Here is a 24,628-nt window from a genome sequence, read left to right as displayed (position 1 = left end):
GAAATCATCTCTGGCTGTCATCGATCAGGTAAATTACGTCGGCGGCTGCAAATGATATCTATATAATGATGGGATGAAAGATGAAGAGGCCATGGTGCATCTGGACAGAGTGGAGGCCGCAAGGTGTCGAGATATAGCTAGATAGGAGCTATAAAGGTAAAGCACCGAGCAAACAAGAGAGAGATGTGAAATGAGTTAGAGGAAGCTTTTGAAAGATAGAAACTATCAAACTCACAGTACATCCTGACAAGAAGACCTCTTCGAGAGGCTTGAATACATCTCCAATGTCCGTTTCACATAACACCCCTACTACACCATCAAGCTCTCTTTAGGAAGCAATACCCTTTGAAATAACTTTAGGTGTTGGCATTGTGCAAAGCACCTTGGACCCTCAGCTAACATCCACTTCACTGTCCACCAGGCTGTCTCATGCCCTCTCACACTTGCCATCATGCCTCCATTCTCATCATTTCACCGCCACAACCAAAACCCTTGCTGGATCATCGCCACTCTGCCAATACCGGTGGTCTCTTCTGGGATATCTTCATTTTAGGATAGGTATGCAACTTTCTACAATTTCTAGTCGTCTTTTCTCTTCCCCAAAACCCATCCATTGCTCCCTCCTCTCTTTCCATTCTTATTGTTGACAGTTAAAGAATTTACACCAACTCCGCCAATGCTTTTGCCCTATTCTCCTCCACGGCCCTGATAAAAGTCTCATACGGCGTGAGCGTTCCCAGGGCTCTCCGCATGTGAGCATTGACAATCTGTAGGCCGTACACATAACTCGCGTTGACCCAGCCGAATCTAATCATCTTGTTAGTCATTATACTCAGCACCCCAGCATGGAAGAATCAGAACTCACCCCTCCTTGGCAACACCCTTAAAGTCCAGCCCCTGATTTCCATACTCGGCGTCCACTCTGTGCGGATCAATAGGCCTTGTCACGTCGTACTTCTCCACCACCACCCCATTGAAGTCAACAAACGCCTTTGTAATCATGAACAGCCACTTGTACGCCAGTCTCTCGGCTTCTTCTGTGAAGCTGTACCGATACAACCCCGTCCACGCCAAAATCTGCTGTGGCGCCCAGCCATAGGGATAATCCCATTGTCTGTTAGGTCGCTCCAGGCCAATCTCACCACGACTCTCCTCAGTACCGGACAGCAACCCACCCACAGCCTCGAACTTGGGAAGGGCTTTGGTGACCATGGCTGCGGCCTGCTTGGGGCTGGCAACACCAGCCCACAGTGCCCAAAAGGTCGTTGCGCTTTCGTACGAGCACTGCTTGCGGTTCGCAGTGTCGTAGTCAAAGTACATACCCTCCTGCTCGTTCCAAAGGTACTTGTCAATGGCCAACTTTCTCCGCTTGGCGCGGCGGTCCCAGATAGCAGACGCCTCGACGTGGTTGGGCTCCATATTGCCCACGCAATACTCAGCAGGAATGACAAGCTTGTCGTGGAACACATTTCGGATGGTGCGCGCAATGTCCGTTTCGTATTTGAAGAGGAGAGAGTTCAAGTCGATCGTTGCAAGGTCGGCACAGCAACCCTCAAAACGGTAAGTCGTATCGTGGCCCGACTCACGGACAGCACGATCGTGCATAAAGTAGTTGTCGAGCTCGGGTTCCTTGATCTTGCCATTGTTGTACCCCTCAACAAACTCCTCAAAGGTACAGCCATGTTTCTCAACGTAGGGCTCCAAAATATGAACGAAATGGCCAGCCTCCGTCTCAGGAGGAACACCAAGACCCTCGGGCCTGTACCGTGAAAGACCTGTGACGGGGTCTAAACGCGGCTCAGCCACCCATACGCTGTGATACTCCTTGATGGCGGCCAGGATAGACGTCCGGAGGAACTCCAGAGCACCTGGCTCGTGCTTGATCTTGTCGTACACCCGGAGCGCCATGTCGGTCAGGAAAGGAGGTTGTGACCGGCAGAGGTAGTAGGATCGGGTGGCATTGAGAATTTTGCCGTAGTGCTTGATGCAAAAGCAAAAGTTCTGTACCATAGACTTGGCCAAGTCGACCTTGTCGTGCACCAGCAGACCCAGAGACTCCATGTAGCTGTCCCAGCCGTAAAGCTCGTTGAAGCGACCTCCTGGCACGACGAATGGTCGGCCCTTGAGCGTCTTCTTTCCAGTTTTGGGATCGACTTCCTCCTCCATGTCGACCGCGAGCAGACCGGGCTTGGAATTCATATCCCGAACCAGCTCAGGGGTAATCTTCTCTGGCAGGAGCTGCACATCGAGCCGGAGCTCAGGCCTCTCCTCTGCCACCTTGGTGTAGTATTCGTATTGCTCAGGAGCGCCCCGGGGAACGTAGATGCGTGGCCTCGGGTCGTCTGTCCAGTCCTTGGGATCCCGCGCCGCAATCTCAATGCTGGAGGCATCAATGCGGCGAGTGAGTCCCTCCCAAAAGTGATCACGAATCATTCGCGAAAGACGGTTGACAGGGTTCTCGTTCAGGCGGGCCTCATCGAGGATAATCTGCTTGCGGCCGTACTCCTTGGCGAGCGAGAGCTCCTGGAGCAGGTTGGACAACATGTATGTACCTCGAATATCGAATCTGTTGTGCCCATTAGACGCCGCAGTGCGGAGTGTAAGAACCTTGGGACCATTGTCCTCAATGGTGATTTGCATGTTCCCATCGGTATCCTCCTGTGACTGCAAGCTCTGTAGAGTAGGTTCGACTTGAATAAGGAATCGACGAGAATGTGGAATGGTGGATTCGTCTGAGACAGCATTGTCAGCACCAGCTCGTAATGTGTTTCGAAAATTGGGGAATATCAGAATACTCACCATGACTGCCTCTCCGGTAAGGCTCCTTCAGGCCCATCCGCTCCATTTGCTTGAACAAGCTGTTCTGTTGCAGCCCAATGCTGGTCAGCCACATTGGTCATCTCCATGAGCACAAGCAGAAAATACCTGTGAGTAGGTGCGGGTTCTGGCACCCGCCCGGGTGTTCAGATGGCGCTCATCGGCGGTGTAGTAGGTCCTGGCATCGTCGAAAACGCCCTCGTCAGTCGAGCCCCGGCTTCGGGGAGGGCCCGGTGGCGGGGCAGGTGGTGTAATCTCTGTGGTCGGGATGATAGGCATGGTGGCAGTCGTTGTTTGAGTATCGAGGAGTCGAGGGATTACAGAGGACGGGAGCAAAAGAGGAAGTCGAGCTTCTGCTGAAAGGAGTGAGGTAAGGTGAGGTAGGGGGAGCTCTGGCAAACAAGGACGGGCTGGCTTGTGCTTCGGGCTCTGATGCGAGTGGCTGAACGCTAAAACAACAGATTGAGTGCTGCCGTCTGCTGCAGGGACTCGCTCGATTGTCGTCGTCTGTCTGTTCTATCCCAGAGAGGCTAAGGAAACAAGAAAAAAGAGGAAAAGGAGATAAGGTTGGAAGATGATGTGAAGAAGAGCTGCGGCGTTGCTGAGAGAGGGTTGCGTCTCAGACAAGGCGGCCTTTACGTTGGGTGTTGAGGAGTGTGCGGGCAGGAGGTGGAGGTGGTTATGCTGCAGGCGCGGATGCAGGTGGGTGTGCCACAGCTGCCCTGTCCGCCGACCAGGGGAGCAAGGAGGGTCCGAAATTGGGAGTTCCAACACTGCGATCACGGGGTCATCGAAAAAAAGCAGCCACTAAACCACCAAGGTGCAGCAGATAAGCCTCAGTCATAGAATGCATTATCTATCTGTATCTAGTTTTCCTCAGCTGGATATGAGGGCGTCTTCAGCCTTGCGCCAACCTCGTCCCGTGTGCCCTTTGGGCGAACACCCGGTGGGGTGGTCTTCTTTGTTGTGCGTCACCTTGCACCTCGATGGATGCCCCTGATGCTGTGTTCCCTTGAAATCGATGTCGATGTCACTGTGGATTGAAAACAGTGGAGGAGGGCAAGTCGAAAGTGTTAAAGTGGTAGCAGGGTCCACAATGACGAAGTACTGCAGCCATATCCATCATTGGGTTTCGGTATCTGACATGTGCCAATATCTTCGAGACAAGCAATGACAAACCCAACGGACTCGGCTTCGGCCGGACAATCTGTATTCACAGTCCGGAGACGCCTTCATCTGTCTGTTCATCTTTTTAGAGCAATCACTACTATCACCGTTACCCAACCCCATTCGCCGCTCCCCAGAGGCTTACCCCACGGTTCCAATCGCCCTGGAAGAAAGCGGGGTGGTCATCATCCGACCAAAGACTTAAAACTTTCAAAAGCCTCATCATTATCCATCCATCCATTCAGCAAACCTTCAGCGGGAGCCAAAAAAACCTCTTCTCTCCTGGTGATCCCACAGCTAACCGAATATGCACATCATACGGGCGTTAATTGAGCACATGACCACTCCCATTGCATCCGTGCCATCCATCCCATCCAGCCTTTCTCTCCCCCGTCCGTTCGCACTGACAACTCGGCTGTCACCCACTGCCGTCAGCGAACCAGAAAAGCGTGGGGGAGCTCCGGAAGGGGTTTGGGTTTGAATTCTGCAGGGGTGAAAGAACCACCGACCTCCGGGGCCGCCGCTGACGGGACCCAGCCGGAGGTGCATATCTCTTGATCTCTGTGATAGGGACACTGCATATCGTATAAGTACTTGGCGATCCAGGTTTTGTGCAACATCAAGAAATTTCTTTTCTTTGGAAAGTTTGCCTTCCATTTTGCCGCCCTCATCTATCACTAAATTTAATTTGAAAAGCATCGTGCATTGTGAGGCCTGAAACATGTCAACCCTTCTGTGCCTTTGCCTGCCTGCCAACAGCAACAAGGCCAATTTTATATCTCCCGAGACACAAGGCGGCCCGGACCATTTATGGCGGCGGCCGGCCGCAACCCGACCCAGATATCAGACTGTAACACTAGCACTGCTGCTTAGACAACTTCACGATTGGAAGAAAACATTGCTCCAATGCCTATCAAAACTAAGGCTAGCTTGTTAACAAAAGAAAGAAAGAAGCATATACATCATCAAACACGACCGCAAAAAATGCTACTTTTATGCCACCTGTCCACCCAATTATGCAGCCCTTATTACCGGATATCCCAACAGCAAAGGTTCAACCAGCCCTTTGCCATTCCCTTCCCCGCCTTATCAAAAAAAAAAAGACTCCAAACATGCTGCTCTGGGAACTCAATCCAGCTCACTAGGATGCTCCCACTTGATAGGATGAACCAACATGCTCCTCAAGCACAACCTGCCCGTCCCAGCCGCCCTCTCCTCTTCCTCTTTCCCACCCCTCAATTGCCCTTCCCCTGACCGTCCACCATTCCTTCCCCGGCCATCAAACTGCGCATACCCCAACCACCTCCTCCAAAGCAAGCCGGCAAACTCACTATTGTAGTACCAGCTGCTCCCCTTGTGATTATGCTCGTTGTTCAAGTCAAACGGAGAACCGTGCCCGCCAGCAGTGTGATCCCTCCCGCCGTTGAAAGCCTTGTCAATCGCTTCAATCTCCCACTCTCGGTCCAAGTAAACAGGGTGAGGGGCATAGACGGCCTTCAACCCGTGGTGAAGTGCCATAGTGGCGGGGTACATCTCGGCAAACATGGTGTGCTTCAGTCTCCAGGTCTCCTCGTGCATGGTGTTCAGCAATCTACGGGAGAGCCGGCTAGCGGTGATGATGCTACATCTTCTCGGAGGCAGAGGCAAGGAGCGCTTATATCCTGTGACATCCGTTGAAAAGACCCAGCCCGAGTGCTCCGTGTCGAATAGCGGGTTCAGAGTGATGAGATCGGCTTCTTCGCCTTTGCCGCACTCGGTGTCGGATTTGTTGTTTGGATCGCAATTGGAGGGCATGAAGCTCTCGCCTCGGAGTTCTGATCGGAGGGGTTGGCGGCCGGGGAACTGAACTGGGCCGTAGGTGGCCTCGCGTCCGCTGTTCAAGGTCTCATTATGCACCAAGGAGGTAAAGTTCTCCCAAGAGCCGTGGTAGGAAGGGATGTAGTATTTGGCAGAGCGCTCCCACAGTTCTTTACGGGGCTGTTCCTTGGCCCAGGCACTGAGGCGATCAAAGAGCTCATAGTAATTCCCTAACCAGCGCATGTCGAGTTCCCAGTTCCAAAAGTATTCATACTCGGGGTGCTGCATGGCGAAGTGCTGCAGAGGGAAATGGGCGCTGCGGTAAACACCATGAATATCACCACCGCTGGGGTTCTGGAAGCTGCCCCCAAACTTTCCTGGGTAGTAGAGGCGCATTTGGGCTTCTGACCATAGCGTGCAGAGACCGTGGAACTCTTGGGGAATGTTCTCGTCCAGGATGCGCTGGGCCGTCATGGGGTCGGCCCAGATGGCCTCGTTATTGTTGCGCACGTGGAGGAGGAAGTGTACGGCGTATTCGCCGCCGGATTTGAGCGCCAGTTCAGATATCAGGGCCCGGAAGTTCAAGATGTTGTGTTGCGTCCACTGAAACCCAACATAGGCCCTGATGACCACGGCCGTCCGGGGGATCTTCTGCCGCTCGTTGCGCAAAAATGACCGTTGATGAGGTTGGCCTGAAACTGCTGCAGTTTTTGTTGGTACTGCTGGGTCGGCGAAGCGCTTCTTGTTCGATTCGTAGCAGCGCGTCTGGGCATCGCCCCAGTCCATGTTTTCATAGTTAATTTTGCCCGTCTTTTCCCAAACCGTACTGCTGCCTTCCTGCTCTGTGTCAGTGCCAACAAATGCACCTCCCTCGTCAAAGCTATATCCAAGGCCATAAGGCCCGTATCGACCGAATCTGTCAAAGCAAACATCGTCACGAAGTCCCAGTAAGTTGCGTGAGCCCATGGCAGGTTCTGGCTGGCCTTGGACAACGCCATTGTAAGCATACAGATCGGGAACCGGAATCCTCCGTTCCTTGTCGAGGTAACATTTTTCGACGGCGTGGTACTGGGAGATGTATTCCGGCGATTCATAGTCAGGTTGAGATACGTAGGGCGTCGGGGTCGGCAAGCCGGTGTAAGATAGCGTGAGTGGGAACGGTGACGCCTCACCCGGCTTCCTGGGATACTCCGGTATGTGTTCGTTTGCTGGCACTAGGGCTTTGAGACCATTGAAGAAACCGTCAAGGCTGGTGGAACGTTAGCGCCAAGTCGCGATCAACATGTTTCCTCTGTTCCTGGGAGTACTCACTGTCTAAATCGCAACCAGGTTGGCATGTGCTCCCCCTGAACCTGAACCTGTGGCGCATCTCCCGCGGAGACCACAAAAACCACACCCTCTGTGTCCTTGGCAACTGTTGGTGCTTCACCCTCATCACCGCCGCTTCTCACATCCTGATGGCTCAAGTCCACCAACTCCAGCAGCCTTTGGCGGCGTTGGCGACCCCCTGGTGATGAAAGCGCTAAGCATAAGAGAAATAGAATGCCGGCAGTCCATAATATCACCCTACGATATAAGCAATGGCCTAGAAGCGTTCGTACTCTGATTTTTGGTTTTCGGTGTACTGGCGCTGGAAGAAGCGACTTCTCCTCTTTGGTGGAAAGTATGCTCAAGAAGGAATCGTCAGATTTGCTCCTCATAAGGAAGGAGGGCGGCCCCATGGTTCGATGGTAGGTGTCTGATATTCTTTGAAGTAAGGTGCAATGAAACAAAGATTAAAGTGAGTGTGGTGTGAAGGGTCAAATAGGTAAGGTATGCAAACGAGAGATGCAACCTGCGTGTCACAAACGAAAGTGACCAGAAGTGTCGGAGAAATATATCTCTGATTAAAGAAGACGAGATCATACGTCAGAAGGAAATTGAGAAGAAAAAAAGATCGAGCGGCAACATCACCCAGCCAGCTGGAAGCTTGTTGACGGTACTGTGTGTGCTATGAGGAACGCGCCTTGTGAGATCGGCGTAGAAGAAGCAGGTCCCCATCTAGGCGGCAGGTCGGTGGTCTTGCAGACCGACCACCAACGCTAGCCTAGAGGCTGCGAGGGGACATTCTTCGAAGGAGGCCGGTGAGCTAAGGCCAGGGGTGAGTTCATCGGATGAGTCCAAGTCTGAGCCCTGCGAAAAGCTCATCCCAACGGCCCGTGACAGTTTCCTAGCCGACGGGTTTGGAGCATGGCGAGTGTGGCCAGAAACACTGAACGGAGATCCGTTACCAAACACTTGTAAGCACGGATCAACATGATGAGCCCTGTGGTTTGCAATGCTGCGTTCCTGAATGAGAAAGGCATTGGTCGAAAACGACTGCGAAATATTTGTCTATAATCGTGATAAACCTGTCGGTGGGTGAAGGTTGTTGGTCACACCCCGCCAACGGGTGTGCCTGGGCGCTGACGTTACATAGAAACGCCCCACTTAATAAGCTTCAGACCATTGCAACGCAGCAATGTTCTGGACTCAAGTGGAATCCGGGACTCGCTCACCTCAGACCGGGAAAGCTGTTGCTTATGGGGGCGGGGAAAGTAGCAGCCCAACAACCCGCTGGGCCACAAGAACCTGGGCCGTTTCCAACGTCTCGGGTCAGACCAACAAAGACAAGCCTCTCTGAGGGTAGTAACTGTCTCAGGCCATCTCAAACCGGCCTCCAGCAACTCCAGCTTGAAGATCCACCCCGTCACTAGAGAATCTTTAGATCAGGTACGTACACACAGTGCCGGACCCAAGCTTTCTCGCCCCTTCACGGCCTCTCCCGACCAGTCAGCAAAGCTTCGTCTGTCAATAGTTTCATTGTGGACTCTACTGTGTACGCGTCTCAGCTGGTCGGTTTCGAAGAGCCTTCTAGTTCGCTCTACCTACAACACTGCCGCCTACGCACTGGCTTGTTAAGAATAGAACTCACCAACACGTCTTATTCATTGCTGCTCTCTTCCCGGATCTCAGATATTCAGGATGCAGATCATCTTCCAGAAATACAACTTTCGCTTTCTCAGTCCGAAGCCTCTATTGTTGGCCGAAGTTTTCCTGCGCTTGCCCGGCTGACAGTACAGGTCACGCCTAGTTGATGTCCGCTCTCTGTGTTACAGATTTCTTCTTGCACCTGGGTTGCCGAGTGGGGATATCATCCCAGTCTTCCCAGTCATAATGAGCCCTGATTTTATGGCTTCGTGTCACCTCCTTGGGCTGCTCAAACTCGGAATGAGTTGCTGCGATGGAAATCATCCGCAACAAATATGGCTTCAGCCTTACAGAACATGGCTTGGTGACTTGTGAAAAGTGAGTGCTTATTAGGTGAGACCGACAATGAATAACTCGCACGCCATTTCAATGTTTCATGACGCTGGTAGGGCAAACAGAAATTTTGTAAGCCCTGAAGCGAAACACCGGCCTAGCTTGATTTGTGGAACATATGGAACTCTGACTGGACATGAACTCTTCCCCATTCTTGTTTCAAAACCGATTGTGAGATCCAGCATGTCTGTCCGCCTGGCATACACGTCGTTGTTGACATTGCACCACTGTTCGCAGTGATAGTTTCCATGTGCGTGCCCATGCCATGTATTTGAAGAGGAGGTTGCTACTCGAAAATAAGGCCTTCAAGATGGTCAGGGAGCCCCGAACAACAGTCGAGTACCGTGTTGATTATTTTCCAGGCGGTGATTCCATTTCAGTCTTGTTTCTTTCGTTCAGATTGTGATATCTCGCGGGATGGGGTGTTTTTCCAAGCCACCAACGCGATTTAACTTCAACCAATGCAGGTCACCATTCAATTTTCACCCCCAAAATCTACTCTCTTTCCCTGCAAGCCTTATCTATATTTATCCTGCCACCGTCAAACTTATTTCCCGCATGCTCACAAACTGCCCAACCAATTCGCTCAGTCGTTGTCATTGCTATCCCGGCACACCAGGCATCCATACACACTCCTTTCAAAAATACATTTCCAAGATGTTTGAATCCGTCAGGCCCTACCTGCCAGTTTTGGTCCTCTTTCCTATGCTGCTCGGCATCGGGGTCGATGTCTACAAGAGGAAGAGAAACCAGGACAGAAGGGAGAGGGAGAGGGACGATTTCCACATAAAATTCTGGGAGGCTTTGGCGAAGGATAGAATCGGGAGAGCGAAAAAAGAGACGGACAGGCTGAAGAGGGACAAAAACACAGCGAACAGGTTATCCGCAGTCGAACATTGGCTCCAACATTCACTCCCGAAGGTGGGGTGAATAATTCTTTTTTTTTATGACAACGACCAACCCAGTCTGCTCCGAAACCCACCACTTGCCTTGCAAGTGACTGGGTGATGCATATTCATGCACTTACCTTAGGCAAGACGTGCTTTGATAGCTAACGGTTGGGTGCGTTCTCAGCTAGATGATTGCATCGAAAAGCTCGAGCACCGGAAACGCGGGCCTACCCCAACAGTACGAACGCCGGATGCTCCGAAAGACGCGTGGCAGGATATTGTACAGGTCGGAAAGATGTGAAGTACCGGTTCGTTACCTCGACGCACTCCGTGTAATGTCATTTTGTATCCGAGAGAGGAGCACATGGCTCCCTTGGCATGTTGAAGAGATGGGAGGGCCTAGACTGAGGACACTTGGAGAATATCAAAATCAAAACTCCCCATGCTCTGCTGAAAATATCCTTGTGCTTCTCTCTCATACGAGGCTACCTAGATCTGCCATTCTCCCGACCTCCTCTGTGATTTCTACAAACATGACCAACAAAGACGCCCACAATTCCTACCTTGAATGAAGCCCATTCGGCCGTGCTTGCCCGAGTTGTCAGAACTGTCAGATCAACGCACCCGCACTGACAGTCTGCTCGTCTTGGCCACGCCCAAGATGCATAGCATCTCCTCGGTAATAACCTGACAACGAGGCACTATGTAAACGCCTTGACTGCCATTTGTCTTTTCCCCAACCCCCAACCCACAGACTCGCCAGTGATTGCATGGGAACAGGTACATATTTCTTGACTTCAAGGTGCCCTGCGTTTTACTGACAGCCCGTCCATCATCACTGCTTCACTGTCCTGATGATAACATGGCAACGATCAGAGAACGAACATTGGAGCTATAGCATGAGAACAGATACATGAGAAAGAATGCCCTGCATTCCACGGTCAGCCAGGTGACAGACGCTCTCTCAAATAAAGATGACTTAAACCAGAGCACAGACGGGGGAGGGGAAGGTTTGGACAGTGTCATCCCAACAACCAGCCACTCTGAAAGTCAACGGCTGATCAAACCTCTAAGCTGGAATGGCTAAGGATGTTGAACAGGATGTTGACTGATAGCCCCCCCCCTTTATGTCTCCGCAGCTACTCGACACTCGCACGGCCTGATGGCTTCGATGGGAATGGAATGAGCGTGAGACCGAGCAAAGGCATGACAAGGATCGATGCTATCCTCACAGGTAAAAATCCTGGCTGTAGTTGAAGACGAGCACGAAAAGCAGTTTCGATGAACTGACGCTGGATAAACTACCCATCAGATGATCAGATGGGTATGAAAGATCAGCAAGGACATATCTCAAAGTGAATGCCATGCTACCTGTTATTGCCTGATGATAAGCCGTGAATACCCGGCCTTCATGTCAGTACTCGAACACAGGCTTCTGCCTTCTGGATGAGAGGTAACGATTGTATATACTAGAGGCACCTTGTTGGAATATCGGGTCGTTGTGTCATGATCTGGAACTCTCGCGATAGGCATATGTCCGATCAGTAATTTCTCCATGGCTCACGTGTCGGCTAAAGCTTTACCCATCCTTGATCGTCACCAGTCACCTCAGTTTTCCCCATGACTTTTCACATGATGGAGCTTTCTCGGCAAGTTCCTATAAAGCAGCTGCAAAGAAAGAGTCATGTCATCTTGGCAAAGAAGAGCAAAGCGCAGGCTAGGATCGAAGCAAGCAAGCAAAGAACAGAGGTTATCCCGAGCTCTAGAGAAAGCGTATGTAGCCTTGGCGGAGTTCTCCCTGGCCATCTCATGTTCCTCGTGCAGGTACCGGCACCCCTGTTCTACTGCGAGCTCATGGATCAGGGTTGTGACTCCAACGCCGGCGAGGATGGGCCTGGGTTCGACAGGACAAGCTTCATTATCTCGAATACTTGGCGTTTGTCAAGAATATTCCCGAGCTGTCTTGGCTTCATGGGCAGGAACCTGAGTTTCTAAAAAGGAATGCCATGGTGAATTTTTGCTGTTTGGTCTGGGGTTTTTCGCTTTCGCTAGTAGGTTGTGGGATGTGATTTGAGTAACGGAAGATCCCCGAGTCCCAGGAAAGTACTGCACAATGCCGCAGTGCATAATGCATATGCGAAGATCTGGGGTGATGTGGACATGGAGACTGGTAGCAATGTTCGTGAGTACCTATGTGGTCTGTTGCCGTTCTGGGTGAAAAGAAGGAATAAGTGATGCCACGCTATCAGATTTTGCTGATTAGCAAAAGCCTTTTACTGTTAGCCCAATAGCGCGAGCTCGTGACATCTGACCACACCTCTCTGCTCACCGAGGTAAGAAGACCTACCTTATCCACCATGAAAACCCTGAACTTCGGCTCAAGAAAGCACAACTGCCGAGCGCCGACGCTGCTTTGTGTTCTATTTCCAAGCATCTTGGCATATAAGTCTGATGCAAGCCCAAAGTGGACGGGCCACCGAACTTGCATGTTGGAGGTCCTGCTGACGGCTTGATGCGCAAGGACCTGAAAGGGCAAGCTGTTGCAAAAACCCGAGAATCTTAACGCCACAGCATTGCCATTAACAACGCAGCGATATCTAGGAAGAGAAGGTAGGAAGTGGCAGACCGATGAAGAATGTCGTTGGCTCGATCCACCGCATGTGACTGTTGCAAAGGGCCGACTTGTTGATCATGATCATGCAATTCAGATGTTGGGTCGATATAGACCCTAACCCTCGAAGCATTCGGAGTTGTGTTGGAGGTCTGACGTCACTGCCAGAACCCCCACAATCCGAAAAATAAATCCTTCTCGGTATCATGTCCGAGAGTAGATAAAGTAGGTCCCACGGCGCAGGCATCGAAGCCCAGGTGAGACTCGCAAAAACCATAGCTTTGCGAGCTTTACGTTTTAGTATCGGGAGGATTGTCATCCTCAGGCCATTATTCCGCTGGCACCTGTGCTGTCGCGAAGGAGCATCGACCGTGACTAAATGGCACTTCCTATTGCGGAAGGTGACTTGGACTGTAACAACCCGCCTTTTTTCCGCTCCCCCCTACCACTTCAGCCGTTGCATTCTCACCACCACTCGCATGCTGTTTGCGTGACCGACGCTTCGATTATACGGCCGCTGAAAGAAGAAGGCAGCCATACAAGACGAGGTAATTGCCAATGTATCAGCCGATCCCTCTCGCTACCACACCCTCGTAACGAGCAACAGCTACCCCAAAAGATAACGACTGCATGGCAGCACCATAAGCACAAGATAGAGGCAGAGATGCATCAGCGTGGCATTCTCGCTTTTTGATAACAACAGCACCCGCATCTGACATCCGTTACATACCTAGACCATCTGTGCCAAGCAGCCCTGATCATGAGGTCCCTGTCTCATACTTTTCAGGTTCCGCAGTACTCGTTCCACCCAACCACTAGGTATGCTCCGTGGCTCCTGCTCTCATCGGTGAACGGTGAGCAGGTGAAGCTATTGGACTAAACCATACAGAAATACCGAGAAATACCTCGCTGTTGGAGAAATGTGAGCATTTCATTGGACAACGGTTGGAATGCTCTTTTCTTCGTGATTTCTCAATGGTGGACCGAGGTGGTTTCTGTGTGTCGTTGTTGAAGCACGCTTTAGGAAGGAGGAAAACTAATGGCCTAGGAATCCTGGATGCGACGGCGCACACCGAAAAGCAAACATACCCGGCGTCGAGCCTCCACGGGACACCATGGCCGTAGTATCTCGCTCGAACTGACTGGTTATCGTCGTGGGAAGGGAGCAGATGGCGCAATCCGAGAGATAACTGCGAATGCACAAATAAGCTTCCAGAGCCGCATTGGCAGAACCGTCATCCTAACGTTCGGGTCTTTTGATGCTCCAATCAACAATGAGAGGCAAAAGTTCTCGAAGCTCGTGTCGAAACGTTCGTCCCATGAGAGAGGACAGACATCACATGGCAAACCGTTGTCCCGTCCGCCCAAGGACTTCAGACACTGGAGTACTTGGCTGTATACTGCTACCCCATCGACGATCTTTCCATCAGCCCATATAACTGTATGGGGACCCCTCTCGCCATCGCTATTCCCGGACCCAATAGCAGGCCCCCGTGATGATGCTCCGGCGCTTGTGATGGTGAGGATGAGCTCTAAATCCTCCAGTATTCTAACTTGTCGAATAACGGTGTCTGGTCCGGCCCGCGGGCTCTCCGTGGGGCAATCAGGTCGTCGTCGGCCGGTTCCCCTCCAGGGTTGCCACACCTCGGTGCTCATGTCGTTGATTTTTCGCTGACAGGCACCGGGTGGGTCCCCACACGATCCGGCGCGGGCATTGGTGCCAAGAGGCTGGGCATAGACGATCTAGGAAGTTCCTCTCACACCAAAAGCCCGACCCCTGGTCAACATCCCCCAGTCCCCCAAGACGGTCCAAGGCGCCTGCGGGAGCTTGTGCCGACTTGTCTTTGCGCCGTGTCGCTCAGCGGCGCGCAGCCAAGCGGCAGAGGCGCGGGAGAAAGCTTCGTCCAAACATGAACGGCATGGCGTTTCTCGGCATGTCGGCACTTGTGCTGCGACGTCGACAAAGCAAAACAAATAAGTACATACCAGACTGGCACAATGTGTACCTAATGCGTGGGGGGAAACCAGAGCTCGACGGAAACAGCATCTAGATTCGATCAATTGGGGCAATTACCCTCGTGTACATGCCACCCCTCTATATCAGGCCAGGGATCGCCAGTAGCATGTTGCCGTTTCGTCGAAAGAGGGGGGCGGGTTGTGGTTGACTGGAGGGGAAAACGGCAGGCAACCCGTTGTTCATCTATCTCTTGGCGCTCTTGGTCAATCTTGGAAGGTGGCAAGCCATCCCAAGACAGAGCACTTTCCAGAGGTGGGCATTCCTTCCCTGTCCATGGTCCGTTGTTCCTTCCGTTGGTACCTCCGGGAGCGGGAATACTATACGATGCAGAGAAAGAGCCGAGACTCGACCATCACTCGAGCCCTCGGGTCGCTCTTGCCCCAGATTGTACCCATGGAAGGTAGGGCAGCAAGGAGGGCAGGTGCAGTTGTACCCCATGCGGTGCTCGCTCGCCACACTAGTGGTTGCTTAAGGTGAAAAATATATCTCGCGGGGTCGTATATAATACCTGCCGTCCTGCTGCTTCGCTTCTCAGACACGGCAGGCTCAAGTCTCTCTCTCTCCATCCACCTGGCACCCGGCGACCTTACGGCCGCTCTCCAAAGACGAGACAAGGCAACACCTGAGTGTTCCATTCAGAGAGAGCTTCCCACACAGCCCACCATGGCGTCCGACCCCACGAGCATCGCCGTGAGCGACGATGTCAAGGCCATCGTGAAGGACAAGGAGGCGGCCGGCTTGGCCCCAGTCCTCAGCAGCACAGTCGAGGACGACGACCTCGGTGTCAGCGCCGATGGCAGATCTCCCACCGACGAGGAGCTTCACACCCTCCGCCGCATCCCCGACAAGATTCCCTGGAGCATTTACACCATCGCCTTCGTCGAGTTGTGCGAGCGTTTCTCCTACTACGGTACCACTGCCGTCTTCACCAACTTCATTCAGCAGAAGCTGCCAGACAACTCCACCACAGGTGCTAGCTACGACATCGAGAATGGCCAAGCCGGTGCCCTCGGCTTGGGTCAGAGAACCTCGTTCTCGTTGACGACCTTCAATGCTTTCTGGCAGTACACCATGCCTCTGTTCGGTGCCTACGTTGCCGACAGCTGGCTCGGTCGTTACAGAACCATCGGTGCCGCCCTCGGTATCGATATCATCGGTCACATCCTTCTCATCATCTCCGGTCTTCCCCCTGTCATCAAGAACCCCAATGGTGCGCTCGCTGCCTTCACTCTCGGCATTATCACTATGGGTGTCGGTACCGGTGGTTTCAAGCCCAACGTCAACCCCTTGATTGTTGAGCAGCTTGATCTCGAGAGAATGGTGATTCGCACCCTGCCGACTGGTGAGCGCGTCATCGTCGACCCTGCGGCCACCGCTTCCCGTGTCTACCACTACTTCTACCTCTTCATCAACCTCGGTGCTCTCGCTGGTCAGCTCAGCATGGTCTACTGCGAGCACTATGTCGGCTTCTGGCTCTCTTACACTCTCCCCACCATCATGTTGTGCTTCTGCCCCCTGGTTATGCTCTGGGGTCGCAGACGCTACAAGCGTGTCCCGCCCGCTGGCTCAGTTCTCGGCCGCGCCTTCAAGATCTTCGCCCTCGCCAACAAGGGCCGCTGGTCCCTCAACCCCGTCAAGACCTACAAGAACCTCCACGACGGTACCTTCTGGGAGAACGTCAAGCCCTCCAAGATTCAGAACAAGCCCAAGTGGATGGACTTCAACGACGCCTGTAAGTTTTGTCGCCATCTCAACCTTTTGCTTCGAACCATAGCTAACATAAATCAGGGGTTGATGAGGTTCGCCGTGGCTTCAATGCCTGCGCTGTGTTCATGTGGTACCCACTCTTCTGGCTCTGCTACAATCAGATTAACAATAACTTGATTTCGCAAGCTGCCACCATGAAGCTCGGCGGTGTCCCCAACGACGTCTTGACCAACTTGAACCCCTTCGCTCTGATCATCATGATCCCCCTCATGGATACCCTTGTGTTCCCCGCCCTTCGCAAGCTCCGCATCAATTTCACCCCCATCAAGCGTATCGCTGCCGGTTACTTCGTTGCTGCCAGCGCCATGATCTGGGCCTGCGTTCTTCAATACTATCTCTACCAGAAGAGCGAGTGCGGCAACCATGCCAGTGGCAATATGCTTGGTCCTGACGGCGCCGAGTTGCTTGGCTCTGACGGCAAGGCAATCAAGTGCCCCAATGTCGAGATCAGCGTCTGGGCCCAGACCGGCTCTTACGTTCTCATCGCCTTCTCCGAGATTCTGGCCTCCATTACCAGCTTGGAGTATGCCCATTCCAAGGCTCCCGCAAACATGCGCTCCATGGTTCAGTCTGTCTGTCTGTTCATGAACGCCATCTCGTCTGCCATCGGCTTCGCGCTGGTGCCCCTTGCTGGCGACCCGCTTCTCGTCTGGAACTATGGAGTCGTTGCCATTGCCGCCGCCATCGGTGGTCTCTGCTTCTGGCTCCAATTCCGTGGCCTCGATGCCCAAGAAGATGAGCTCAACATGCTTCCTAAGGGAGATGTTGGCGGCAATTCTTCCGAGCCCCAGGCTTATGAGAAGAAGGACTCTGTTGCTTAAATAAAGACAAGTCTTAATGTTCTTGTTCTTTACTTTTTGGCCTGCGTTCTACTACGGGGCCGCAGTACATGTCCGTTAGTATGGGTATATATACTCGTTAATGATTTTATTGATTGTGATGGGATACCACCTTGTGTGTATGATTTCGATGGGGAAGCATTTGATGATATACCCCCCCATTGGAGGTAGGAAGGATATCTCTGGGTAATGTTATGAGTAAGGGAAGGAAAGGGAGTGTGGGTGTCAGGGGTGGATATGGGACAGGGACAGGATTTTCCTTTTTCAAGAGTCTTTGATACCAAACAACACAGCTGTGATAAGCCTAGCTACTGGGAAATATACCGGATCAAAATATTTGTTACTACGCTTTGATTGTAGAATGTATAGTGTGGTGATGTCGAATAATAGGTAATCAAGTGATACTCCAATAAAGAAAATGCTTTTGAGTGTTTTGTCATAATATTGCCTGTCAGCCTACCTATATCCCTGAGTTTAGAGCAAGACCTCTTGTTTGTGCTTGCCATGGAATGCCTCAGTGGAATGGGTCTGGAGGACTGATGCACTTCAGCGTTCAGGATGGGGGAGCTTTGCGAATCATAATTCTGTTCTGTTATATACTTGTGTACAATCCGTGGGTTTCGGTGATGAACTAAAACAAACATGTGTGCCCAGCGCTAGATATCTAACAAGCTCAACAGTTCTAAAGACAACAAATCTCGCTCTCTTTCAAATGGTCGAACATGACAAACTGAAAATCAACCATCTATGATAGTATCGTTTCCCAACCTCTACTGAGGAGCACACCCCTCATCTGGCATGGCGAGTGCGTCTTGCGTAGAGGGCATATCCCCCACCAAATCCGCTGGCGGCTGACCACTTGCTTGCATCTATTCCCCTTTGGTCAGCATCATACCTCGTCCAGGATGCGATTAGATGAAGACATACCTTTTGCATCCGATCAACAATATACTCCCTATCCGCCGGCTTCTCATCACTGTACCCCGCCTCCTCAAACTTGCCCACAATCTCCGCCACAAGCCCCTGCTGCTCCTCATATCGTTTGAGATCTTCGGCCGACGTCTTGTCGCGATTCTTCTCCAGCCATTCGGGGAACTTGTCGTGCAGCTCCTTCATCGGCTCGTAGAGGATCTCCTTGTTGGTGAGCTGCTCCATCATACCTAGGAGCATCTTGGAAAACTCCTCTTCACTCCCCTCCCCACCGAGATCACCCAGCCCGCCACCGCCAGCCTGCATTTGCTTGAGGAGCTCCGCAAGGAAGTCGTCTGATCCCTCCGCGGCGGCAGCAGCAGTAGCTTGCTCCCCCGAAGTTTGCATCCGCTCCATGGTGCGACGGATGGTTTCTTGAAAGGAGGCTTCAGCACCGCCGGCACCGCTGCCGCTGCTAGATGGGGGGCGGATATTAGGGGGGGGGACAACGGGGGGAGTTGGGGCAGCAGCAGCAGCAGCTCCTGCTGAGGGGATTTGGGATCTGGGGAGGCAGCGGCGGAGGCAGCGGCGCCGAGCTCCTTGAAGATGGACTCGAACTGGGCTTGCATCTCGGGGGAGGACTCGATTTCACCTAGAAGGTCGGCCATGCCTGCTTGGAGCTGGCGGGCGAATTCATCTTCGTCCAGGGGGAGGTCACCACCGTCACCACTGGCCGGGGGGCGTTCTGGGCCTAGGGATGGGGCGGCTGCTGGGGGCTTGGAGGGGGGTCCAAGTTTGACGGCGTTGAATTCCTCGAGCATGTCTGACGAGGGTATTAGTGAACGGGGTTGGAGTGAGAAGAAGTGAGGGGTAAATGAGGCTTACCGTCCAGATCATCCAGGTCGTCTTCATCCGGGTCGGGGACGTCGTCGTCGTCATCGGCGACATCTTCAACTGTTACTGCTTTCTTCCCATCTTGAACAGCTGGGGTAGTGATAGTAGCGGCCGAAGTAGTGGTTGTGGTGGGGAGAGTCGCATCTGGCTTGACAGCAACAGCAGCAGCAGCAGCGGCAGGTGCCGCAGCGCTGTTGGTTTGCTGTTCCGACATATTTCCCAAACAGTTGGCCTGCTTTTATACGCAAGGTACCTGCGCTGCGCCTTGTGATAGGTACTTCCCCTATGTAGTCGAGGTGAAGTAGGTTATCTCAAGACGTAAGGCACTCTCGGCTCATTGGCATGTGACAACTCCGGAGCGGTCCAGTGCCCCTCAACTGTTCGGCCGGGTCCCGGTTCCCGGTTCCCCATATTTTGAACCACGCTATTCGCCGGGTTCGAACACAATCACAGTGCACGGACCATATTTTGAACACTAGTACGGAATACAGTGTGTCGTGTAAAGCCATTCTTTCATACTTCTTTTTAATACAGCATTATTCTATTATATCACAATTAAGTCAGCCTACCTGCAAGCCGACGCCGCTTTTCAATGCATGAAAGTAATCTCCAGACTCCAATAACTCCTTGATGTCCAGTATGCCATGCGCCCAAATATGTAAACCATCGATATGTTGTTCCACTCTCAGTAACCCGTTTCTCTGCTGGGTATATCCATCTCTTACAACGGGGCATATATGCCTTCCAATGTACAGTGCCATATGTAATTCGTCAACACAAGACAACGTGAAGTATCATAATCAAGACATCTCCACATCTTGCCCGCCCGATTGTTGTCCTTGAATATGGTGTTGCTGTGAAGTCTGGATCGCTTCCATGAACAACTCATCCCAATCCTCGTCATCATCGAAAGAGTCATCCTGATTGATATGTCTCGAGGAGTTGTTGTCCTGGTGGAGCAACGCCTCTGCTTGTGCAATCTCGGCCATCTCAGCCTCTTCCAAAGCATCCAGCATCATTTCGTCTGGATTTTGTTGTTGCATTTGCCATTGCTGTGACTGCAAGCTGCGATGCTCGTCCTCAAGCTCTTGTTCCCAGAGTGCATAAGGGTTTTTGGCTCGTTCTCGGTCAAGATAGGCGAGGCGTTCGTTCTGGAGACGGTTGAACTCTAATCTGGCAATCTGTCCAGGGGCTGTTAGTTGGGAGAAGAGAAAAGTACAGGTGGAAGGCAAATAACGAACCTCATCTTGTCCACCCCGTCGCTGAAACTTTTTATCCTCCTGCCTCTGCCGTACATTGTTGAGAAAGAGTCTTCGTCTCGAGTCTTGTACATCATTCCGCTTTTTGACTAGAGGATTGCTGTTCTTTGCTGGGTTCCGATTGGCAAATCTGAACTTTGGTTGTGGTCCGGAGCTCTCATTATTGTCAAATGAGGACCGTATTGGTGAGGACTGGCTCATGCGAAGATGGGATGAATCTGACGGGGGACCAAGAGGGGATGAAAGCATCATGTCGGGGACATCGTCTGATGGTAATGTCGGTGAAGGTATCCTCATGGGGGTATAAGAGAGAGGTGATGATTTGGCTGGCTTGTGTGGACTTGAAAAGACGAAACTGCTGTGCTGATTGTTACCGCCAAAACTTTGGAAACCGCTGTTCACGGCTGGGTCAACCATAGCGAACATGGCGCCTGGTGTTGTCTTTTCTTTTGGTAGAAGTGTTCTATCTTGCATCCAGCTGAAGGGGTCTTCCTTGGGTATACGGTAAAGTGGCAATTATGGTCGATTTTGGCGGTGGTCTGTTGGCGGATGCTGTGGACAAAGAATCAGGTGGTGGGGGAGGCCAGGCAGCTGAAGGCAAGTCTGCACAGTTTACGCGACGCACTGGACGCGGCGCGCTAACACGACGCGGAGTGGGGTCGGGTTTGTTGTTAAAGTTCTTTTCCAAATTGGGTTGGGAGCTTGGGCCAAGAGTGGAAACAAAAGTGACCAAACTGGTTGGCGTTGTGCCCACGGTAGCCAGTTCCCAATGCTGACGACGCGCAGGGTTAGGGGAAGGCTGGATCACCGCTGTTGGCCACTCACTCATCAACTCGAGCACTGGGTGCTGCCTATCACAGTTTTCCAGATATACAACCTTAATGATGAATGATTTTGATCTGTTCAGGAACCGTATAATAAGTACACCCGTGACTGGTTTGCTCATCCTGTATTGATTCATCAGATGGGTCCATCGCCAGCAGTAAGTTCTCTTTCAATCGCGTATGAGATGACCACTAACACCAATCAGACACCCGCATCCTCTCGGTTCCTGCTCTCAAAACGACCAGGCACACATCAACCTCACGGCCAAACACCAAACCAGTCAAGCTCGGCTGCACCTTATAGATTCTATGGCACTCCAAAATTTTCGTCTACCACAAAACCGCTCTCGCATTTCAGCCATGCCGCGCCCTACTCAACTCCTGCGTTGGCTCTCAAGGCCAAGGCATCGAGAGCTCGCGCTACACAAGAACTTCTTATAGAAGATAGTTCTCCCGTTCAAGATCAGGAGCGTAGTCGACATGATGAAGAGGAGCCGTTACCATCAAGAACAACTGCTGTCCGAGACAACTTACCAGAAACAATCGACATAGACTCGTCTCTTGTCCCACAGTCTTCTCTCCCAGAGCCAGGGGACAATGACGAGGAGGTTGACCCCGGCCCCTTACCAAAAAGGAGAAGAATATCCATTGCCACATCAGAGCCCGACCTCGAACCAAAGGAAGAATGGATTCCAAGCTCTGCCTTTCCGATCGACTCGGACTCAGACAATGAGCTTCCCCCAAACGATGACCCAGAAATCGACCACATCATCACCATCTACTCTGATGACGATGATGACGAACCCCCAATACCTCACTCTTCCCCTCTGAACATAAAATCCGACAGCGAGTCCGACTCAGAAGCTAAACCACCGCCAGACAAAGACACCAGACCTGCAAGGAAAGAAATCTTTAACCCACCACCTCGCTTTTTGCAACCCCCATCACCACCAACATCCACCTCGCCTATTTCCGACTCGAAGAAGTTTTCCATCCAGAGCATAAATCCTGATCTCTTTTCTCCACCCAAACCTCGCCGGGGTCGCAATCGTCGGGGGCGGGGCCAGTATCTCACCAATGGATTGGCGGCTGAACTCCAAAATTGGCTTATTGAGGTGAAAAAAACATCAGAATATACAGACACCCCTGTCAAACAAGAGGCCGACGCGCCACAACCATTACCACCAGGGGCAGTCCAACTAACTGTGGAGGATGTAAAGAGAGGAGGGGAGGGGTTAAGTCTCATCAGTGCGGCTTTACCCAACGCGCGAGTAGGAACACCTGGTATGCAAGCTGTTTTGGCTGGTGATGGGAGGATAGGCTCCTTGGAAAGAGTTGATCATGGTCTAGATCGGCGCAGTACGGATAAAAGAAACGGACAGGAGCGTCTAGCTGTTGGGACGGTGGTGGCCGTTGTGCCGCCTGCTTGGGACGTTGAACTAGAGGGTGGGCTGGGGAGGTGGGCGGTTGCATATCGGTGGCAGGTTGTCAAGGACGCACCACAACCGCAAGTGCCCGAGAAGCAGCCAGAACCACCAGTACAACCAGTACCAGAGCCACTACCAGAACAACATGTGGAGGAACAACACATCAAAGTGGAAGAGTAACAACGATAAATGCGTAAACATTAACATTAACGCTTTCTTGTAGCCACCCAAGGCAGCGGCCTTTCTATAGCATACCCCTAATATGCTGAATGCGAATGATGCTGATGATGTTGCCTGAAACCCTATTCATACTCTATGTCGGCCATTTGCCCGCTTCGACACTGCATTGGTCCCAAACACTCAATTGGCAAATATCCTCACCTTGCCTTCCGTCCCATCCACGCTCCCAGTCGCAATCACACACCGCATCTGCAACCCGCCATTCGCCTCGGCACTTATCTTCTTCTTCGGCGTGCCATCACCAGCATCCCCACCAGCAAGCCCATCCTTAGTGACTCCCGGCGCCCACCTCACACAGCTCACGAACCCGTCAAACATGCCAGAGAGGGTCTGAACACATTTCCCATCCTGGCTCAAATCCCAGCAGCGCATCGTCCTGTCATCTGCCACCGAGATCAAAAACTTACCTGCTGGATGAAAGGCCAGACCTCGGACCCAGTTGTCATGGCCCTCTAGCACTTTGATACATTGTCCCCTCCTGTCCCACAGCCGTATTTGCTTGTCACGCGAGCCCGTCGCCATGAACTCGGCAGCACTGTTTGCTGGGGGCACCTTTTCATGTCCCGCGAGGCGGGCGAGATGGGGGTATGAAGTGGAGGGTGCGAATTCGCAGCACAACTATCAGACCCATGTCAGTATATCAAATCAGAGACGAAAGGTTACAAAAATGGGGGCACATACATTGAAATTCTCATGCCCAAACATAACAACCCTACACTCCGGCTCCGTCCCCCCAATATCCCACAACCTAGCCGCTTTATCACTCCCGGTGCTCAACAGCCACCTCCCATCCGCCGACGGCGCCACCGCCCTCGGCCAGTCATTATGCCCCTCAATCGTCTTGACGCAATAACCCGTCGTCACATCCCACAGCTTCAGCGTATTATCCTTACTCGCACTCACGAGCAGATTCCCTCCCGCCCCAGCAGTGCCATTCGCAGGAACAAACCTCACCGAGCTCACAATATGATCATGGCCGTGTAGTGTCCTGATGTTCTTGTACTGATCCGCCGGATCCCACAGCTTAATACTCATGTCGGAACTGCAGCTTGCAAGGAGGGTATTCCCCCTCGGCCCGCCAAAATCCACATCTAAGACTGCCTTGGTGTGCCCTTTGAGTGTCCTTTCCAACTCTCCGAGCTCCCAATCCCAGATTTTGATCGTGTTGTCTTCTGATGCCGAGGCCAAAGAGCTAAAGACAGGATGGAAGGCTACCGAGGTGATGGGCAGGCGGTGGCCTTCGAGAGTGTATCGTGGCGGTCCCTTGGGGAGCCAATTGGCTGGGTCCTGGTTCTTTCTCGACAAGGCTAAAGGACCGGCATTTTCGATCTCGTTCTTGAGGTGGGCGTTCTCTGCTTGGAGGTCTAGGACTTTTTTCTGGAGGCGGATGACCGAGGTCCATTTCTTTTCGAGGAGGCCTTCGTATTGTTTTGCTTTGGCGAGGTCAAAGGTTTCTTCGGGGAGGTTGAGCTCGGCGCGGAGGGTGTTGGCTGTGGTGGCGAGGTTGAGGGAGGTGAGGTAGGCGATGATGGATTTGTGTCTGGATTTTGGTTAGCTATCTATGTCATGTTTTTCTGGGATAGAGATAATAGAGGGTTTATTGGTGGGGGGAAACACACAGCTCTTCAGCCTGCCGGTCGGTTAGAAAGCTCCTTGTGGCCATGGTCATAGCTATAAAAATGTAGAAGCAGATAAGAAACAAACATGGCGGGTGTTTCACTTTGGTGATGTTGACCGTATCTTTTGAGCTGGCACAAGGAAGCTCCAGGGGGGTGGAATGCCAAGGGTGGATCTGCAGGGTCCGGGCTTGCAGGGGGCAGAGCTCTCA

The 24,628-nt window shown here is 52.3% G+C and overlaps 7 protein-coding genes across 7 annotated transcripts; 2 read left to right on the top strand and 5 right to left on the bottom strand.

The window, feature by feature from the left end:
• Window positions 1–276: 276 nt before the first annotated feature.
• Window positions 277–3,656, bottom strand: NTH1_3 (alpha,alpha-trehalase nth1). Its single transcript, XM_062944722.1, has 4 exons — window positions 2,926–3,656; window positions 2,800–2,863; window positions 866–2,732; window positions 277–807 (listed from the first exon to the last, which is right to left on the bottom strand). Exons 1-4 carry the CDS (start codon window positions 3,094–3,096, stop codon window positions 660–662), a joined length of 2,250 nt encoding a protein of 749 aa, XP_062803576.1. The 5' UTR covers window positions 3,097–3,656; the 3' UTR covers window positions 277–659.
• Window positions 3,657–4,869: 1,213 nt separating this feature from the next.
• QC764_210120 (uncharacterized protein) lies at window positions 4,870–8,176 on the bottom strand. Its single transcript, XM_062944721.1, has 2 exons — window positions 7,093–8,176; window positions 4,870–7,030 (listed from the first exon to the last, which is right to left on the bottom strand). Exons 1-2 carry the CDS (start codon window positions 7,500–7,502, stop codon window positions 5,113–5,115), a joined length of 2,328 nt encoding a protein of 775 aa, XP_062803575.1. The 5' UTR covers window positions 7,503–8,176; the 3' UTR covers window positions 4,870–5,112.
• Window positions 8,177–12,900: 4,724 nt separating this feature from the next.
• QC764_210110 (uncharacterized protein) lies at window positions 12,901–17,678 on the top strand. The gene is made up of 3 exons (XM_062944720.1): window positions 12,901–13,546; window positions 13,673–16,373; window positions 16,430–17,678. The coding sequence occupies exons 2-3, from the start codon at window positions 15,305–15,307 to the stop codon at window positions 17,227–17,229; spliced, it is 1,869 nt and encodes a 622-aa protein (XP_062803574.1). The 5' UTR covers window positions 12,901–13,546; window positions 13,673–15,304; the 3' UTR covers window positions 17,230–17,678.
• A 120-nt stretch (window positions 17,679–17,798) lies between these two features.
• PEX19 (Peroxisome chaperone and import receptor) lies at window positions 17,799–19,264 on the bottom strand (the record flags this gene model as incomplete). Its single annotated transcript, XM_062944719.1, has 4 exons — window positions 17,799–18,116; window positions 18,175–18,631; window positions 18,664–18,979; window positions 19,042–19,264. 4 exons carry the CDS (start codon window positions 19,262–19,264, stop codon window positions 18,018–18,020), a joined length of 1,095 nt encoding a protein of 364 aa, XP_062803573.1. The 3' UTR covers window positions 17,799–18,017.
• Window positions 19,265–19,850: 586 nt separating this feature from the next.
• Window positions 19,851–21,118, bottom strand: QC764_210090 (uncharacterized protein; the record flags this gene model as incomplete). The annotated part of the gene is made up of 2 exons (XM_062944718.1): window positions 20,292–21,118; window positions 19,851–20,231 (listed from the first exon to the last, which is right to left on the bottom strand). Exons 1-2 carry the CDS (start codon window positions 20,781–20,783, stop codon window positions 19,851–19,853), a joined length of 873 nt encoding a protein of 290 aa, XP_062803572.1. The 5' UTR covers window positions 20,784–21,118.
• On the top strand, window positions 20,973–24,460 carry QC764_210080 (uncharacterized protein). The gene is made up of 2 exons (XM_062944717.1): window positions 20,973–21,291; window positions 21,340–24,460. The coding sequence occupies exons 1-2, from the start codon at window positions 21,274–21,276 to the stop codon at window positions 22,738–22,740; spliced, it is 1,419 nt and encodes a 472-aa protein (XP_062803571.1). The 5' UTR covers window positions 20,973–21,273; the 3' UTR covers window positions 22,741–24,460.
• Window positions 22,744–24,570, bottom strand: LIS1_1 (Lissencephaly-1). Its single transcript, XM_062944716.1, has 3 exons — window positions 24,420–24,570; window positions 23,482–24,340; window positions 22,744–23,418 (listed from the first exon to the last, which is right to left on the bottom strand). Exons 1-3 carry the CDS (start codon window positions 24,467–24,469, stop codon window positions 22,921–22,923), a joined length of 1,407 nt encoding a protein of 468 aa, XP_062803570.1. The 5' UTR covers window positions 24,470–24,570; the 3' UTR covers window positions 22,744–22,920.
• Window positions 24,571–24,628: the final 58 nt, after the last annotated feature.

This window comes from Podospora pseudoanserina, chromosome 2, assembly GCF_035222485.1.
Source record: "Podospora pseudoanserina strain CBS 124.78 chromosome 2, whole genome shotgun sequence".
Lineage (NCBI taxonomy): Eukaryota > Fungi > Ascomycota > Sordariomycetes > Sordariales > Podosporaceae > Podospora > Podospora pseudoanserina.
This window is presented reverse-complemented; position numbering and strand designations above follow the sequence as displayed.

Coding starts and splice junctions, on each gene's coding strand:
- NTH1_3 (XM_062944722.1), bottom strand. CDS start 3,096: ATGCCTATCATCCCGACCACAGAGATTACACCACCTGCCCCGCCACCG. Junction 2,864..2,925: donor GAACCCGCACCTACTCACAG/GTATTTTCTGCT, acceptor GGGCTGCAACAG/AACAGCTTGTTCAAGCAAAT. Junction 2,733..2,799: donor TTACCGGAGAGGCAGTCATG/GTGAGTATTCTG, acceptor ATGCTGTCTCAG/ACGAATCCACCATTCCACAT.
- QC764_210120 (XM_062944721.1), bottom strand. CDS start 7,502: ATGGGGCCGCCCTCCTTCCTTATGAGGAGCAAATCTGACGATTCCTTC. Junction 7,031..7,092: donor ACCTGGTTGCGATTTAGACA/GTGAGTACTCCC, acceptor ACGTTCCACCAG/CCTTGACGGTTTCTTCAATG.
- QC764_210110 (XM_062944720.1), top strand. CDS start 15,305: ATGGCGTCCGACCCCACGAGCATCGCCGTGAGCGACGATGTCAAGGCC. Junction 16,374..16,429: donor GATGGACTTCAACGACGCCT/GTAAGTTTTGTC, acceptor AACATAAATCAG/GGGTTGATGAGGTTCGCCGT.
- LIS1_1 (XM_062944716.1), bottom strand. CDS start 24,469: ATGACCATGGCCACAAGGAGCTTTCTAACCGACCGGCAGGCTGAAGAG. Junction 24,341..24,419: donor GACCGGCAGGCTGAAGAGCT/GTGTGTTTCCCC, acceptor ACCAAAATCCAG/ACACAAATCCATCATCGCCT. Junction 23,419..23,481: donor TTGGGCATGAGAATTTCAAT/GTATGTGCCCCC, acceptor TGGGTCTGATAG/TTGTGCTGCGAATTCGCACC.